General features: G+C 38.8%; 1 protein-coding gene and 1 long non-coding RNA gene across 3 annotated transcripts; both read left to right on the plus strand.

Moving 5' to 3' along the window:
* Window positions 1-639: 639 nt before the first annotated feature.
* Window positions 640-9,834, plus strand: LOC137707670 (uncharacterized). Its single transcript, XM_068446579.1, has 7 exons — window positions 640-791; window positions 911-980; window positions 2,445-2,753; window positions 3,009-3,208; window positions 3,283-3,305; window positions 8,285-8,509; window positions 8,672-9,834. The coding sequence occupies exons 1-7, from the start codon at window positions 640-642 to the stop codon at window positions 9,238-9,240; spliced, it is 1,548 nt and encodes a 515-aa protein (XP_068302680.1). The 3' UTR covers window positions 9,241-9,834.
* Window positions 9,835-10,852: 1,018 nt separating this feature from the next.
* Window positions 10,853-13,405, plus strand: LOC137709428 (uncharacterized). 2 transcript variants are annotated; one of them, XR_011064862.1, is made up of 6 exons: window positions 10,853-11,039; window positions 11,118-11,261; window positions 11,643-11,690; window positions 12,440-12,638; window positions 12,866-13,165; window positions 13,325-13,378. It is a non-coding gene; the product is annotated as an uncharacterized lncRNA (long non-coding RNA). The 2 variants fall into 2 exon arrangements; XR_011064861.1 differs by having other exon boundaries at window positions 12,866-13,405.
* Window positions 13,406-16,511: the final 3,106 nt, after the last annotated feature.

The following is a 16,511-nucleotide window of genomic DNA, read 5'->3' on the forward strand; positions in this document are numbered from 1 at the left end:
CTGAACCATATATTGCTGTAATATGAAGTAACTTGTTAAGAAAAACTTATCAACCTATGTTGAATTGTGACCTGTTTGTAAGGAGGCCGACAATACTACGTATGGAGAAATTTTTTAGTTTTGACATTGTCATTGTCACGTGTAAAACCCCTTACATTTGTCGACCAATGTGCTACATTAGTCGACCAATGCTACCTAACTCCTTACATGCAAATCAAAAACTGAAACTTATAGTAACGTGAAATAACTTGTATAAAAAAAAAAACAGAAACAATTATGTAGAAATGTCAAACTGTGACTTGTCTACAAGGAGGGAATACTATACAAATTGAGGATGTTTTGATGTCGACGCTAACATTGTCACTTGTGGTTATTAATCACGTGTTGTACTATGGGTGATTTGCATAGTTGATATGTTAGTTGCGATTCACCCACCCAAAAATTATTCACTTAGATGTAAGGAGCCATGTGTGTTTGTTAATTGGGTAGATGATGCCCATAAGTGAGTGTTATGTAGGTGCTTTGTGCTCAATTGGCAGGCAAGAATATTGAGATCCTTGTTTTCACCGTTGCTGCTAGACCTTTATACGTTGCTGATAGCACCTTTACAAGGTGGAAAAGTAGCTGCCATGGCCCATCATGGTTGCAAGGGTAACTGCAATTACTTGTCAATGGCTCATGGGTCCTTACGCACTAAATTCTATCGACTTACCAGACAGGACCTCATGGAGTAGTGGGGTGAGCGAGTTCAGTCCGCCGTTCTTCGTTTACATTTTCATTTTTAAGGTCAGGTTCATGGTCGCGATAAACATAATGAATGGGAGGGTTCACCATTGATGCAGGTGTTTGTAGAGAAATGCAAGTACTTAGAAGAAAGCAAATGCGTCAGTATATGTCTGAATACTTGCAGGCTTTCTTCAAAAGATTACATGGGCGTTGCTTTCGCGATGGAGCCAAACTTCGTCGATCATAGCCGTCAGGTAAAACCCCAAGACCTCTATAGCTCTACTCATTTCCACATATTGATTGTCCTACAATTGACTCTCTCAATTGAACTCGAACACGGCAATTTAAATTCGGGGTTCTCCCTCCGCTTCCTGAAGCTGATGCCACTCCTCAAGGAACCATGTCTGGAGATCTGCCCTAACGCCTTTCGACCAAGAGAAAAAACATTAACGTAGACAAATGTCCGAAGGCATGAAGGACTCTAGCATTGGTTTGCTACTGGAGATATCGTAAAACTAGATATGTATGAATGGATCAGTTATAGGGAATGAATTATAAACTTTTGGGCATAAATCGAGTACCGTTTGATCTGCAACAAGCATGAAAAAGAATTGAGGCATGACTAATCTTACACGGAGTTTAATCGAAGCCATTTTATTTGAAATCAAGATTTTGGCAAACAAAAGAAGCCATTTTATTGATTATTTGAAATCAATATACAAGAAGTAAAAGGCGGGGGCCATGCATGGTATCATAGGGAGAGAAACAGGACCTCGGAAAACCGAAAAAAAGGGGGATAAACACCCAACTGAAATCGAAAAATTCGTACCGATTAAAACCCAACCAAACTAAACTGTATAAGATATAATTTGATTATTTATTTATATTGGGTATTTATTTTTCAAGTCTAATTCTAAGTCAACTATTAGCCTAATTTCAATCCAATGTTAGGTAGACCCAACTTTAGGTCCAAATATGTTGAAGGCCTTATTCTCTAGATATTCTTTTTCATTTTCTCTCCAATCTCTCCAACGGGACAAACCCGTAGTCTAAGAAAAAAAGGTGAGGCAAAGCAATGTTGATACTTGACATCTTAAAGATGAGCATAAGCATACACAAGGGTTCGACCAACTCAGAGTAGATGTCTCATCAAAACCTCATTAGGTTAGCAAAAAACCAATGAAAAAAATGCAGAATAAGAGTACATTAGGGCGTAGTTAGTTTTCATGTTTCTAGCCCCAACTTGAGGAAACTTCAAGTTCTAGGGTTTTGTAATCCCATTTCCAAATTCTTATTAATTTCACACACATCATTCATATCAAGCAATTCGAACATAGTTGAATCATAAAGAATAGGTTTTAGGGTTACTTGGCTGGTGTGACAAAACTCTGGTTTCAAATGACTTTTTTCAAATCCAGATTTCAATCTTTAAGACGCTGCATTTCAATAAACATAAACACAAGAGGAGAAATTGAATCAATTAACAACTAGATCACTTCAATAAAAAGTAATGGTTTAATCGAAATAAGAATGATATGAAACTAATACTTTCCCTTAATTGAAGGTGGCGAAACTCCAAGATAATTCTTCTTTAGAACTTCAAGTAAAGTATTGAAAGCCATTTGTGCTAATAACTTGTTCAAAAACAAACTATATACAACATTATATTCCTTTTATTAAATGTGAAAACTGCACACTTACCTATATGAACATGTATTTTACCCAATGAATCAGTAGAGAAACAAGGTGGTCCATCTAATTGCAATGACCTTTTAATCCATAGTTATGTTCGGGGGCAGGAGAGGGTCATTCGACGTTCTATATATGAATTGGATGCTGATGTTGCAGTTAGCATTAACCTGTGGATAGAAAACCATCAGAGTCATGTTCTCTTCTATGAGGATTTCTCTGATGTGGACCCTTTAACTTTGGGCATACAAACAGAGTGGCAGTTGCAACAGATGATTCGCTTTGGCAATCACAGCCTTATAGCTTCTGATTCAAGGTTCGTAACAACCAAATTGAAGGTCCGTTTAGTTTGTTCACCCTTTTATTATCAACTACAATTGTTAATAGTAATAATGAGAAACAGAATTAGTTCTTGTTGCAACGTTATTTATTTGGGAGTTTTAACGAAAACCCCACGTACTGTTCACTTTAATGAAAAACCACATTTTTACACTAAAAAATAAAACCTGGTACTATTCACATTACCCTTTATTTTGTCCTTATCGTTAAAACTCAAAGTTTTCAAGCCATTTTCATTAGTTTTCCTTATTTAGTATCCCGTTCATAGTTTCCTTGTATTTAATGAAGACAACAAGGTCATTCCGGTAGCGTGGATAGTTGCTCCGAAGTTTGAAAGTTCCAATGCCCATAAATGGATGAGAGCTTTTTACAATAGAGATCAAACGAAAGATCCTGCATGGAATTTAGCTGGTTTCATAGTGGATGATCCTCTAGCTGATGTGCTCACCATCAGGTTGGTTGCTCAGTCCTCGTCCAGTCTTCATACTGACAATTTTATTCACTGAAGTTCTTTTTCATTATACTCAGTGATGTATTTCAGTGTTCAGTGTGTTGGTATTTGACAGTTTACTAACTCAATACCAAAATATGTGGGTGATAAGTTTACAAACTCTATCACACCTCTTTCACTTTGCACTCTCAAATAAAATTGGACAAAGAAAGAAATAGAGAAAGGAGGGAAGCAACAAGCTTTGGCAAAACACTTGGACTTTGATATATGAAAAATGTTTACAAACTATTGGAATAAGAAAGCTTACAAGCTTCTTCACAATTGGAAGTGGGATTTGGATGAGATGATTTACAATGCTTGAGAGCTTGGGTATTTATAGCAAACCAAATGATTAAACTAAGATTATTTATTACCACACAAAACACATTAATTGCACCTAATAATTTTTATTCAACCATACCTAACATTGCCTAACTTTCAATGCCTAACTTTGACATTGATTTTCAACAATGGCTAGCACCAACTTGTTTTGAGTTGAATTTCCAACACACCTCCTCAAATCAAAACGCCTTCATTCCTAGCATTTCACGCAGTAGCCGGAATGTTTCAATTGGCAATGGCTTTGTGAAGATGTCTGCCACTTGTTCCTTGGTGTGACAGTAGACAAGTTCAATTGTCTTTTGCTTCACATGGTCCCTTAGAAAATGGAACCTGGTATCAATGTGCTTGCTCCTTCGATGTTGAACAGGATTCTTTGCAAGTTTGATTGCAGACACGTTATCTACATGAATCACAGTCGATTCCACTTGTGGATGACACACTGACTTCAACAGATTTCTTAACCAAATTGCCTCACACACGGTTGAGGCTACAGCAACATACTCGGCTTCACATGATGACAAAGCAACAATTGATTGCTTCTTTGAAGTCCATGAGAAAGCTGTTGATCCTAGAAAAAACACATAGCCAGTTGTGCTTTTCCTTTCATCTTGGTCACCTCCCCAATCACTATCTGAATAACCAAATAATTTTGCATCTTCACCAAAATTATAAAATAGACCATAGTTTAGAGTACCTCTTATGTACCTCAAAATTCTCTTGGCGGCCAGCCAATGAGACTCCCTTGGTGTTTCCATGTATCGACTCACGAGTCCAACACCATAAACTATATCAGGTCTTGTGATTGTAAGGTACCTTAGGCTTCCAACGAGGCTTTTGTACACTGTTGAGTTTACAAACTCACCCTCTCCTCCTTTGGACAGCTTCAATCCAGTTGCGACCGGGGTATTGACAGTGTTGCACTTGTCCATATTGAACTTCTTCAATATGTCTCTCATGTACCTTTGTTGAGAGATGTAGATACCATCACTTTCTTGCTTCACTTCTATGCCAAGAAAGTATGACATTAATCCATTGTCAGTCATCTCGAATTCACTGAACATGGATTGCTTGAACTCATGGAACATTGCCTCATTGTTTCCTGTAAACAATAAATCATCTACATAGAGACAAATAATTAAGAACTCCCCTTTTTCACCATTCTTCATGTAAACTGAATGCTCGTATGGACATTTCTGAAATCCATTTTGGTGAAGGTAGTTGTCGATCCTTGAGTTCCAAGCTCGTGGTGCTTGCTTGAGGCCGTACAAAGCCTTCTTCAAACGATACACCTTATCTTCTTCTCCTTGTACTTGGAAGCCTTCCGGTTGTTCCACGTACACTTCTTCCTCAAGTACTCCATTAAGGAAGGCTGACTTGACATCTAGTTGATAAATTTTCCATTTATGATGTGCGGCAAGAGAGATTAGCAATCTTACCGTGTCAAGTCTCGCAACTGGAGCATAGACTTCATCATAGTCCACTCCATACTTCTGTTTGTAGCCCTTTGCTACAAGCCTTGATTTGTATCGATCCACACTCCCATCTGCAGTGCGTTTGATCTTGTAAACCCACTTAACACCAATAGCCTTCTGATTTGGTGGGAGCTTTGTCAGCTCCCAAGTGTCATTCTTCTCGATGGCATGGATCTCTTCTTCCATGGCTTTCTTCCAACAATCTTCTTCCACAGCTTCATTGAATGAGAAAGGCTCGTGGTCTGCATACAAGCAGAAAAAGTTGGTTTCTTCTTCTTCTTCTTGTCCATAAATCTCTGTGAGACTCCTTAACCTTACTGGAGTTGAGGAGCTGCTTTCCTCACTAGATGTAGGACCACTCCTTGCAATTCTGTGCACTGGAGTTGTTGTGATTGTTTGAGCAGGCTGTTGCTCAATCGGTGGTACAACTTCTGGTTCTTCAAAATCAGTGGAGACGATCTTCTCTTTACTGACTTCTTTGTTGTTCCACGTCCATGTCTCTTCCTCACTGAAGATGACATCTCTACTAACCACTAGTTTGCCAGTTAGTGGGTTGTAGAGCTTGTATGCCTTGGACTCTTCACTATAGCCCACAAAGACACACTTCTCACCTCTATCATCAAGTTTCCTCCTCTTGGCTTCTGGAACTTGAGCATATGCAACACACCCAAAAATTCTTAGGTGTGTAACATTCGGCTTGTATCCACTCCAAGCCTCTTGTGGTGTCATCCTCTTGACACTCTTTGTTGGACATCGATTCAACAAATAAATCGAACAAGCTACAGCTTCTGCCCATAACTCTTTTGGCAAATTCTTCTCCTTAAGCATGGACCTTGTCATGTCAAGGATGGTTCGATTCTTTCTTTCGGCTATCCCATTTTGCTGTGGGGTATAGGCAGCAGTAAGTTGATGCCTAATTCCTTGCTCCTTGCAGTATGCTTGGAAAGCATTGGAGGTGTACTCTCCACCTCTATCTGATCTCACAGCCACAAGCTTGTGGTTACTTTCTGCCTCTGTGAGTGCCTTGAACTCCTTGAAAATTTTTAGGGCAGCTGACTTCTCCTTGAGAAAATAGACCCAAGTCTTTCTACTGAAATCATCAATGAAGGTAATAAAATACCTATTACCTCCATAAGACATGGGATCCAATGGACCACATATATCTGTGTGCACCAACTGCAGTGGTGCCTTTGCTCTCCATGTATCACCAACAGGGAACGATAGTCGTGCTTGCTTGCCAAGCACACAACCTTCACATACTTGGCGTGTGGCTTCAATCTGGGGTAGACCACGAACCATTCCTCCACTTGACAGCAACTTTAGGCCATTGAAATTAAGATGGCCAAATCGAAGATGCCATTTCCATGACTCATCTTCCATTACACCGATGTTGCAGCTTCCAATCTTTGTGTTCAAATTCAACGGAAACATCCGGTTCTTTGACATTCGAACACGTGCAATAAGCTTTCTCCTTGCATTCCTGAGAGTGAGAAGCATGTTCTCCATATGTATAATGTACCCTTTCTGGAGCAGTTGACCAATGCTCAGAATGTTGCTATTCATACCTGGTATGTAGTAGGTATCGGAGATGTATTCTTCTCTTCCATCCTTCTGGATGATCTTGATCTTCCCTTTGCCTTCAACTGGCAACTTTGAGGAGTCACCAAGACTTACAGATCCATAGGCCCCTTTTTTGAGTTCGGCAAAAAACTCCTTCTTTCCACACATGTGATTGCTTGCACCAGAGTCCAAATACCAAACATCTTGTTGGCTACTGGAATCATGGTGTGCTAGTAAGACTGTAAGTTCTTCATCAGTGTTTCCACTTGATTCTGCCATGTTGACCTGCTCACCATTTTTATGTGAACATTCATTGGCATAATGTCCATATTGCTTACAGTTGTGACACTGGATATGCGCATTTCCTCGAGTAGATCTCCACTCCTGAGACTGACCTTGATTTTGTGCATAGCCTCGACCTCTTCCTCGGGCTCGTCCTCGGCTACGGTTGGATGAGCTCCCACGACGTGAGTTCCACTGCCCACGACCTTTATTTGGTTTGTCAATATTCAACTTTGACTCCAAAGCTTGCTCTAGCGTTGTGGGGCTTGCATTCTTCTGAATGCGTTGCTCGTGAACTAGGAGGGATCCTAGTAGCTCTTCTGCGCTCATCACCTCCAAATCCTTGGATTCCTCAATGGCAGTCACCACATGCTCAAACTTAGATGTGAGTGACCGGAGTATCTTCTCCACAACTCGTACTTCATCGAGTCTCTCGCCATTTCTCCTCATCTGATTTACTATCACAATGAGCCTTGAGTGATAGTCGGAGATGCTCTCCCCTTCATTCATATGAGCAGTTTCAAAATCTGCTCGAAGTGATTGTAACCTCACTTTCTTGACTCGATCTACTCCTTTGTAGATTGTACTGAGTGTATCCCATACTTGCTTGCTCGTTGTTGCTTCTGCAACCTTCTCGAACGTTGAATCTTCCAAACCCTGGTATAGAAGATACAGCGCCTTTTGGTCCTTCTTTCGTAAGTCCTTGAGAGTGTTCCTTTGATCTGCAGTATATACGGCTTCTTGCTCGGCAGTGGGTACAACATACCCACTACTGACAACTTCCCATAGCTCCTGTGATCCAAACAATGCTTTGAATTGGATGCACCATCTTTCATAATTTTCTTTCTTCAATGTGGGAACTTGGAGTTGCACTAAGTTGGACGCCATAACTGCTGCACCTGCCAGAATGGTATTCTGGCTCTGATACCAATTGTTGGTATTTGACAGTTTACTAACTCAATACCAAAATATGTGGGTGATAAGTTTACAAACTCTATCACACCTCTTTCACTTTGCACTCTCAAATAAAATTGGACAAAGAAAGAAATAGAGAAAGGAGGGAAGCAACAAGCTTTGGCAAAACACTTGGACTTTGATATATGAAAAATGTTTACAAACTATTGGAATAAGAAAGCTTACAAGCTTCTTCACAATTGGAAGTGGGATTTGGATGAGATGATTTACAATGCTTGAGAGCTTGGGTATTTATAGCAAACCAAATGATTAAACTAAGATTATTTATTACCACACAAAACACATTAATTGCACCTAATAATTTTTATTCAACCATACCTAACATTGCCTAACTTTCAATGCCTAACTTTGACATTGATTTTCAACAATGGCTAGCACCAACTTGTTTTGAGTTGAATTTCCAACACAGTGATGATAAGCTTTTGGCGGGTTCATCATGCATGGCATAAAAACTTAGTAAAGAAATGTGTGGACAATGAGATGCGAGCTACAACATCAAGGAGGCTTCATCAGGCAGTGGATAACATCTGTCAACAACGAGGAAGCAAGCGTTTGTTTGAGGACTTTATAGAAGATTTTTTTGATGAATCAGATTTTATGGATTACTTTAAGGCAACCTGGTATCCTAGAATTGGTTAGTCACTATCATATTCAGTAGGGGTATATTTTGCCTTATGATACGACGTAACAAGTGTATCGTTTAATTCATTCACCCTCTTCTCTTTAAATAGGAACCTTTTTTTTCTTTTGCTTTTATCTTGAATAACACGTGCAAGAAAAATGTCTCTTGACTCAGGGATGTGGATTTCTGCACTACAAAATATTCCTCTTGCTAGCCAGGAAACCTCTATGGCAATGGAGTTCTACCACAACCAACTAAAGCTTAGGCTATTGAACGAGAAGAAACCTAGCGTGTACAAACGAGCTGATTGGTTGATTGATAAGCTGGGTACAAAAGTGCATTCCTACTTCTGGCTTGATGAATATTCCGAGAAGGATGATTTTGCACGATATTGGAAAGATGAGTGGGCGAGTGGTTTAACATCTTGGCGTAAAGCTTTGAAGATTCCTGTCTGCAATATTGTCATAGAAGGTACATGTGCAAAAGTTATTGAGGAGCTCGACCAAGAGAATGCTTATGTTGTTTGGAACCTTGGTTCGCAGTTCGGTATTTGCAACTGCCGTTGGGCAGAAATGGGCAACCTGTGTGAACATATACTCAAAGTTACTAATGTCTGCCGAAAAGGGTTGTCTACGCCATCTATCAGCCTATTGCAGTACCACAAGGCCTTGATTGATATGCTACACTGCCCACCTCATGATTCTTTGATTCATGATCAGGCTGTTTCTTTAGCAGTGGACTAATTAATATGGAAAGCAAAGATACCACAATGGATGTGGCATCTTTTGCCAATCGAAATCAAGAAGTGGTAAATAAGGATCCAATAAATGAGGAAGTATTATCTCTACATAAGAATAACTGTGGGGATGGAGCTGAGAGAACCAAGGGTAAAGTGGCTACTGAACCAAGTAATTTGGTAGCACGTGGAAATGACCTATGTAATGAGAGTTATGGAGAAGAAATTACTGGCAATGAGATGGATGTCGACCCGTCATCCATCTGCATTTCCCCACCCGGGTTGCATTCTGTTGACGAGGTTGTGTCTAGCAGTGTCTTCTCTGAAAGCAGACAGAGGTCATTGTTTAACAGAGAGATTGAAGACCTGTCTTCTGCAGATGATGCTCGCACTAATCCAACCGGATTTAAGGATGACATCTTAAATAGAAATAGCCAAGAAAATACGATGGATGAGGACATGAATATCCCTTCCTCTAACAATGGAGTTTGTGGAGCAATGCATAGCTGGACTCCTTTTACCTTTCTCTTCCTTAGTAACAGGTCTAGATATGGACTTGGAAGCCTGCTAGTGGTTAGGTTGTTATAGAGGAGCAGACGAGAAGACGGTATGACGATAGTCTTCGTCTTGTTTATCGTCTTCCCTTATGAGTGGAATCGCTCTTTTTCCTGATGATTACCACGCCATGATATTGAACCCACTCTTATTTGCAAGACATTTGTTGAATTGCAAGTGGTTGAAGCGGTTGAAACTCCAGGTATCATTACAGAAAATGATAGAATGGAAACTGAAAACAAGAACAGAAGCACGATTAATCACCAGCAATGGCATGGATGTGTTCTACAGAGGGACTTTTCTCACCTACAAGGTCATTGGGGGTGTTTTCGACTTTTACTTCTTTGCCGGGCCGACGCCGTTAGGCGTTGTCGACCAGTACACGGCTTTCATTGGCAGACCGGCCCGGATGCCCTACTGGTCTCTTGGTATGTTCTGCTTCCTACCCTCTGCTTTGCCTTCATTAACTTACTCAGTTATTCCTACTTCTAGCTTGAGATTAAAAGCATTGGATGTGTATATTTTTTCTGGTGCTTCTTTCCCTCCAACTTTGCAATTTTTTTTTTGAAATGTTAATTGTTTGGTTGGTTTGTTGGGATCTTTTCATAATATTTTGATATGGGTTGTTGATTTTGCTTTTCTTGCATTTTAGTTTGATTAATTTTGTGAATCAATGAGTAATTTCCATTAGGACTATAAGAACAAAGAGTAATTTAATTCTCAGTACCCAGATTCCGATTAGTTGCTTCTAATTTGTCACCCAAAATGTTAGGTGTTTTGTGTTCGTCATATGAAGCGATAAATGTGTGTTGATACCGAAAAAGAAGATGAATTTAAAAGAATACAATCTTTAGGACCAACGGATGAAAAGGATCGGAGAAAAGGTTGTCGAATACACTCTTGGTCATGCATCTGTGATGTTGTAAGAGCTCTAATACTATCGTTGTAACATGGAGAAAGGAACAGTCCATAGATATCGAAGTTGTGCTAGAAGTGCTGTTATAGCACTGGAGGGCTTTGGTGCATTTTTGTTTTGTCTGAGTGTACATTGTTATTATTGTTATTATTGTTATTGTTGTTTTTGGTGTTGTGGGTGGAACCGTGGAAGCGAGGGAGTGGTGGCTTACAGTGTGATTCTGTCAGTCGTATTTCTTTATGTTTGTTTGATTTTGGTTTCTGGTTTAAAATGTCGACGTTTAAGGTGCAAAACAAGGAGGGAATCATCACCGAGCTCTACATCCTGGGAAAATGGTACGTAATCGACTCTAATCCGCAATTTTTTTTGTATGATTGTTTTTGGGATTAATTTGTAGTTTTTTGTGGATACAGTTCGGAGACGAACTAATGATCACCAAGAAGACGTGATAACGGATGGAGGGAATGAAGTATTGTTTGATGACCAAATCACGAAGCGGAGAACAACATGGAGTGGTTCTGATTCTCATGCCCTGCCACATGCTCAAACACATCAGAGTAATTGAGATCTAATTGTACAATATTTATGATTTAGGGCTTGCATTGATTAGAATGGAAACACATTCTAAATTAGGAATATCATAACATTGTCTTACGAAAATTCCAAATGGAAAGCAGTCCATACCTTCATTAGAAGGGAAACTGAAAGTATATAAATTATGAAGTGCAGAACTTCAAAAATTTTGTGTATGCTAAAGATAGCATACTGCATAAACCTCAGTTTTAAATATGACAACATGATAATGCATTTCAGTGCATATAAATGTAGTTCCACAAATTAGGCTCCATCTGAATGCAATTGGTTTCTCTGCTAGATTGCCATGGACGAAGTGTGATGTTTTATTTACCGCATCTAATGATCTTACTTATGGATTGCAGGAAGAAGTTATCAAGTTAAATGAACAATTTAGCCATTTGAAAAGTTTGGTAAGCTCTTATGCCTTGGTTTATGTTCAAGCTTGAGCTTCTTAGTTGGACGTTAATCACTATATTTTCATTCATTTATTTGGGATGTGGTGGCACTGTTGATGCCATTGCTATCAATCCCAGGATTTTTCGTTTATAACACTTAGATTTATTTTAATCTATTAGTTTATAAAGTTTCTATGTAAAAAAGTGTTTGTGGTTTCAGACAGCCAGTGGGGGAACCGTCTTTACCAAGTAAAAGAATCCAGTTTTGTATTTCAACGTCTTAATCATTTTCCTTTGTTAACTCTTCGTTTTGATTTTTTACCAAACTAGATATTGCATCTTTATCATGGGTAGATTTTTAAATACAATATTAGTGACACAATACCATCTACAAATGAATGGTTTCTTATAGCATGTATATTCATATATTGCCACTTCATTGGTTCTTAGGTACTAGAACAGGAAGGATTAATAAGGATTCAATTCGTCCTAGAATTGGATTTTGTTTTCCACTTCATTGCATTTGAATATTAAGCTTTGTCCATAATTCGCTAAAAAACATTGTCTATTATGTTTGTCAACAATTGCAGTTGGAGGAAACTACCGAATAAAATGGTAGTCAATGACTCAATGATGTTCTTGTTATTCTATTTTCATATAAACAATACAAATTCTTTATTTCTCATGTTCTGTAAATTTTTTAGTTGAATGAAATGTAACTAATTTGTTCAACATACTAATGTATATAACATTTTGAATTTTAGGTAATTAATGTGACATGGTGATCATATTCGATTTGTGTTTGTTATGAGACACTGGAGCTTTCTACATGTTTATATCCGCAACACCAGCTCACGAACAATCCTCGACCCTTCATGCTCGCAGCTCGACTTAGTTTTGAACGAAAAAGCTCCTCCAGGAATCAATTTTCTCCCCCTCTTCCTTGCTGCTCAACAAAGGAAGGTTAGTTTGTGACTGAGAAACTTGAATAAAACTGTAATTTTGTATTACTAAAGCATCTGCATTGTTTTTTGGGTCAAGCATGTTGGTTATTTGTTCTCAGAAATGCAACTTTTACTAAGTATTCTATGTTGCTGCACGGGGATCATATATGCTACCAACCTAAACTAAACTAATTTAAACTGAGATAATGCATTTTCTGACTTTGGTAAATTGTCACATCATCCTAGGAAATAGTTTTTGGTGCCAAAAAACGTGGGTTGCAGAGCTACAACGAGGGAGATGGGCATGGATTGGTGGGGAGGGGAAGGGAGAGGGAGGAGTGAGGCTTGCGAAAAGGGTGGTTGGATTGATTTTTCCTCCTCAAATCAAGGGTTGGTGTCGGGATTGAGGGGTGGGTCGAAAATGGGTATGGTTGTGATGGAGAGAGGGATGGCAGAGACAGAGGTCATGGAGTTGGGCGTGGGAATTCCACAAACCAAGGGCTGCTGTCAGTGGGTGTTAATATCAGCAATAAGCATTACTGGGATGTGAGTTCTCTCAACCTTTTGATTAATTTTTTATATTTTGGCTTTTTATATAAGCTATGTAAATGTTTAATTTCCATTTGAAAACTTGGGCAATTCTTTTGTGAATGTTTTTGTTCTATTTTGTTGTGATTTTGTGAATGATTTTTGATGTCGTTTTAGTATATAATATGGTTTGGTTAGTTCACCCAAGAAAAAAGAATGTGGATGTTGTCTCTAGAATCCTATCGTCATTTTCCTCGCATGCAACACTCTGGCCCTTTCAGTTGAAACCAAAACGTGTTTCAGGTGCCTAACACAACCTCTCACTACTCACTCACATCATTTGGTTTTTGTTCTGATGAATTTGTACGCTTTCTGGATTCTTTATGGCAGTTTTGGACCTTTTCTTTTCTGAATGTGTGCTTCTCTGAGTTTTTTATGGCAGCTCTGAGGAAGAGCAAGAAAAAGGAAGAACTAGTATTAGAAGATCTTCCCAAAGAGTACTACTACGATGATGTGAGTGCCTTTATCCTTTAACTTGGCCAAATGGGTGCTCAAATTTCATGTTTTTCTGTGATTATATAAGTAAATTTTTGTATTTTGTTTTTGGGTTTTGCCAATTTCAATGGTGGTATTTTTGGGTTTGGTATTGATTTTCAGCTAACAATGACTATGGGGAAATTGATTGAGTCTGCATTCAATGTAACTTTTCATGCAGTTACATATTGATGAAATAGAATTCAATTTTTTCATTCCCTTGTTTTTTTAAATGCAGTTGCATTTATATGATGATTTACAGCATATATTCATCTTTTAGTTTCTAATTCTTCATGCAGTCTAAGCCATGAAGGATTTGATTAACCCACAATTGATAACGTGCGGCGGCACCAACAGTTTTGGACAAGGAACAAGTAAGTACCATTTTGCTTCATTGTTGCAGTTCTTATCCTTTAAATTTTGTATTTTTTAAAAAATATTTATTAATTTTTTGGTGATGCAGATAGATGAACATGTTCAAAGGGAAATCATGAACCATAGATCACTGGACCATCTGAATATCATTCGATCCAAAGAGGTTAGTGATCATAAACTATTTTCATTTTGTATTTTTTTTTAAAATCTATGCATTTTTTTTGTGATGCAGATGGATGAACATGTTCAAAGGGAAATCATGAACCACAGATCACTGAAGAATCCGAATATCATTCGATTCAAAGAAGTCAGTGATCATAAACTATTTTCGTTTTGTATTTTTAGAGGATGAATTTGGCAAGTTCTGTTTGAATTTTGTATGAGCATCTGCTGGGGTTGGGTGGATGAGACAGAAGATGCTAAATTTGGTCTTTGGTGTGCTTAAACTGGTACTGGGGATGGTTGGAACTTTGAACCCGGAATGCAGTAGGACTAAGAGAAATGCCCTACCCACCGGGGCTATCCACCACTTGAAGAATTGTTGTTAAAATAACACTGCTAAAAATATGAGCTTTACTTCCTGCACTCTGTGTCTTATTTATGTATGCAGTTATGCCTGAAATGTGTCTTATTCATGCAGTTACTTCTGAAACAGTTGGTTTTTCTACTGCAACGTGTGGGTTTATTTTCTAGTTGGGCTCTAAAACTTTATTTTTCTTAAAAACGGGTTTTGAATTCATATTTTATACAGATAAGAACTTGTTTGACATGAAATTTTGTATATTAAATTATTGAAAACAATTTTTTAGGGAAAAATTGAAAATAGATAGAAACGAAGCTTAACAACCAATACACATTTGAATCTAGTGATTTGTGCATCACCAACATCAATTTGAATTAAACTGGGTAATAGTTTAGAGCACTGGTTACTATGGGGTCTTGCGGGACTCATTCTCAAGATCGATCACTTCACGGTTACAGAGATGGTATCCAACGTTGCGGACGACAGTTGAAATAGATTCCTGTAAACACGAAAAATTTCAGTTCGATGTCTACAATTCCTTCTCACAGTTATGGATCCTTTTCGTACTGGTACTTAACGCCAATAAGTCCGTTCCAGTGGTTTGTACGTCCCAGTTCCAAGGCGATGTGTCATACCACCATCTGTACCCCTGTCCAGCGAAAGATGCGCTCGATCTGCAACGTAGGATCATTGCATCTCCACTACTTGATGGGACATCCTCCTTATCCTTATTTTGCTGCTCGTACACAAACTGGACTCCAATCTCCTTTGTGACGAAACCGTCTTGCTTTCTGATTTTAAAACACACTTCTTCCCCGCATTCCAATTCATTGTTCCCCATAATCCAATGGCTTAGCCATAACATATCTTCGTTCATCACTTTCCATTCAACCTCATCCAACATTCTTAATTTCCACTTAAGGCCCTTTGTCTCATTCCTAAGTTCAAGCAAATGGCCACGTGCAATCAATATACATGCATTTAAACCTACGATCTTGATATTAGGCTGTGAAGGAACAATAATAGAGAAAACAGTGTTACCCATGCTCCTGTAATTGAACCGATCTGGAATCTTGCTCTCATGGACAAATATGCAAAATATGCCGCATTCATAAGTTCCCTGCAGTTTCATGGTGATGTTGTGATTACAATCTAATTGTTTACGCCATAGAAATCATATTTTAAGCACTTGTACATAGTATAGAGAGAGAGAGAGAGAGAGAGAGAGAGAGAACCTTGGAGCGCCTACTTGCACAATAGTTGTTCCTTTGGACCTCAACGCCACTGTTGGGTTTCAAATCGAATAGATCGATATCTTTGAGGACTTTTATGTCAAAGCTGCTCAATGGTAGTGTATCGAACAAGCTTATAACATCAGCTAGTTTCCCACAATACCATAACTTTGAGTTTAATCTTGTGTTGTCAAACCTTGAAACATGTGAGTCCATTATGTCGTCAGACAAGTTCGGTAAATTTGTTATTCTTTTCAATGATGTGCAAATTATACCATTCAATTGTTTCAAACTATGTGGGAGCTCTGGAAGCATTGTGAGGTTTCTGCAACCTTGTACTACAAGAGTGCAAAGCTTAACAAGATTGTTCATGCTCTCTGGTAGGCTTGTAATGGGATTATCATCTGAATCGTACTCCAACAACCCGGCATCGACCGCCTTGGCGGCCGCATCGGAGTCATATCGGAGGGCTTCTGACTTGTATTTTCAGCATACATCACCACCGATTGAACCACCAGATGTAGGAGGCGCAGGAGTATTTGTACTGGTTGCCTGAGTTCTATATACATCACCACCGATTGAACCACCGGATACAAATCCTCGTAATGCTGGTATGTTGGGCACACTAGAGTTGTTACCTGAACTTTGACTTGGAGAGTTAGATGAAGCGGCAACAAATTTCGTCTTGAACTGAGACATC

Source organism: Pyrus communis, chromosome 11, assembly GCF_963583255.1.
Source record: "Pyrus communis chromosome 11, drPyrComm1.1, whole genome shotgun sequence".
Classification (NCBI taxonomy): Eukaryota; Viridiplantae; Streptophyta; class Magnoliopsida; order Rosales; family Rosaceae; genus Pyrus; species Pyrus communis.

Bases quoted from the DNA above. Each gene is read 5' to 3' on its own strand.
- LOC137707670 (XM_068446579.1), top strand. From the start codon at position 640: ATGGTTGCAAGGGTAACTGCAATTACTTGTCAATGGCTCATGGGTCCT. The intron at 792-910 runs GTTCATGGTCGC...GAATACTTGCAG, and splicing joins ATTTTCATTTTTAAGGTCAG to GCTTTCTTCAAAAGATTACA. The intron at 8,510-8,671 runs GTTAGTCACTAT...CTCTTGACTCAG, and splicing joins AACCTGGTATCCTAGAATTG to GGATGTGGATTTCTGCACTA.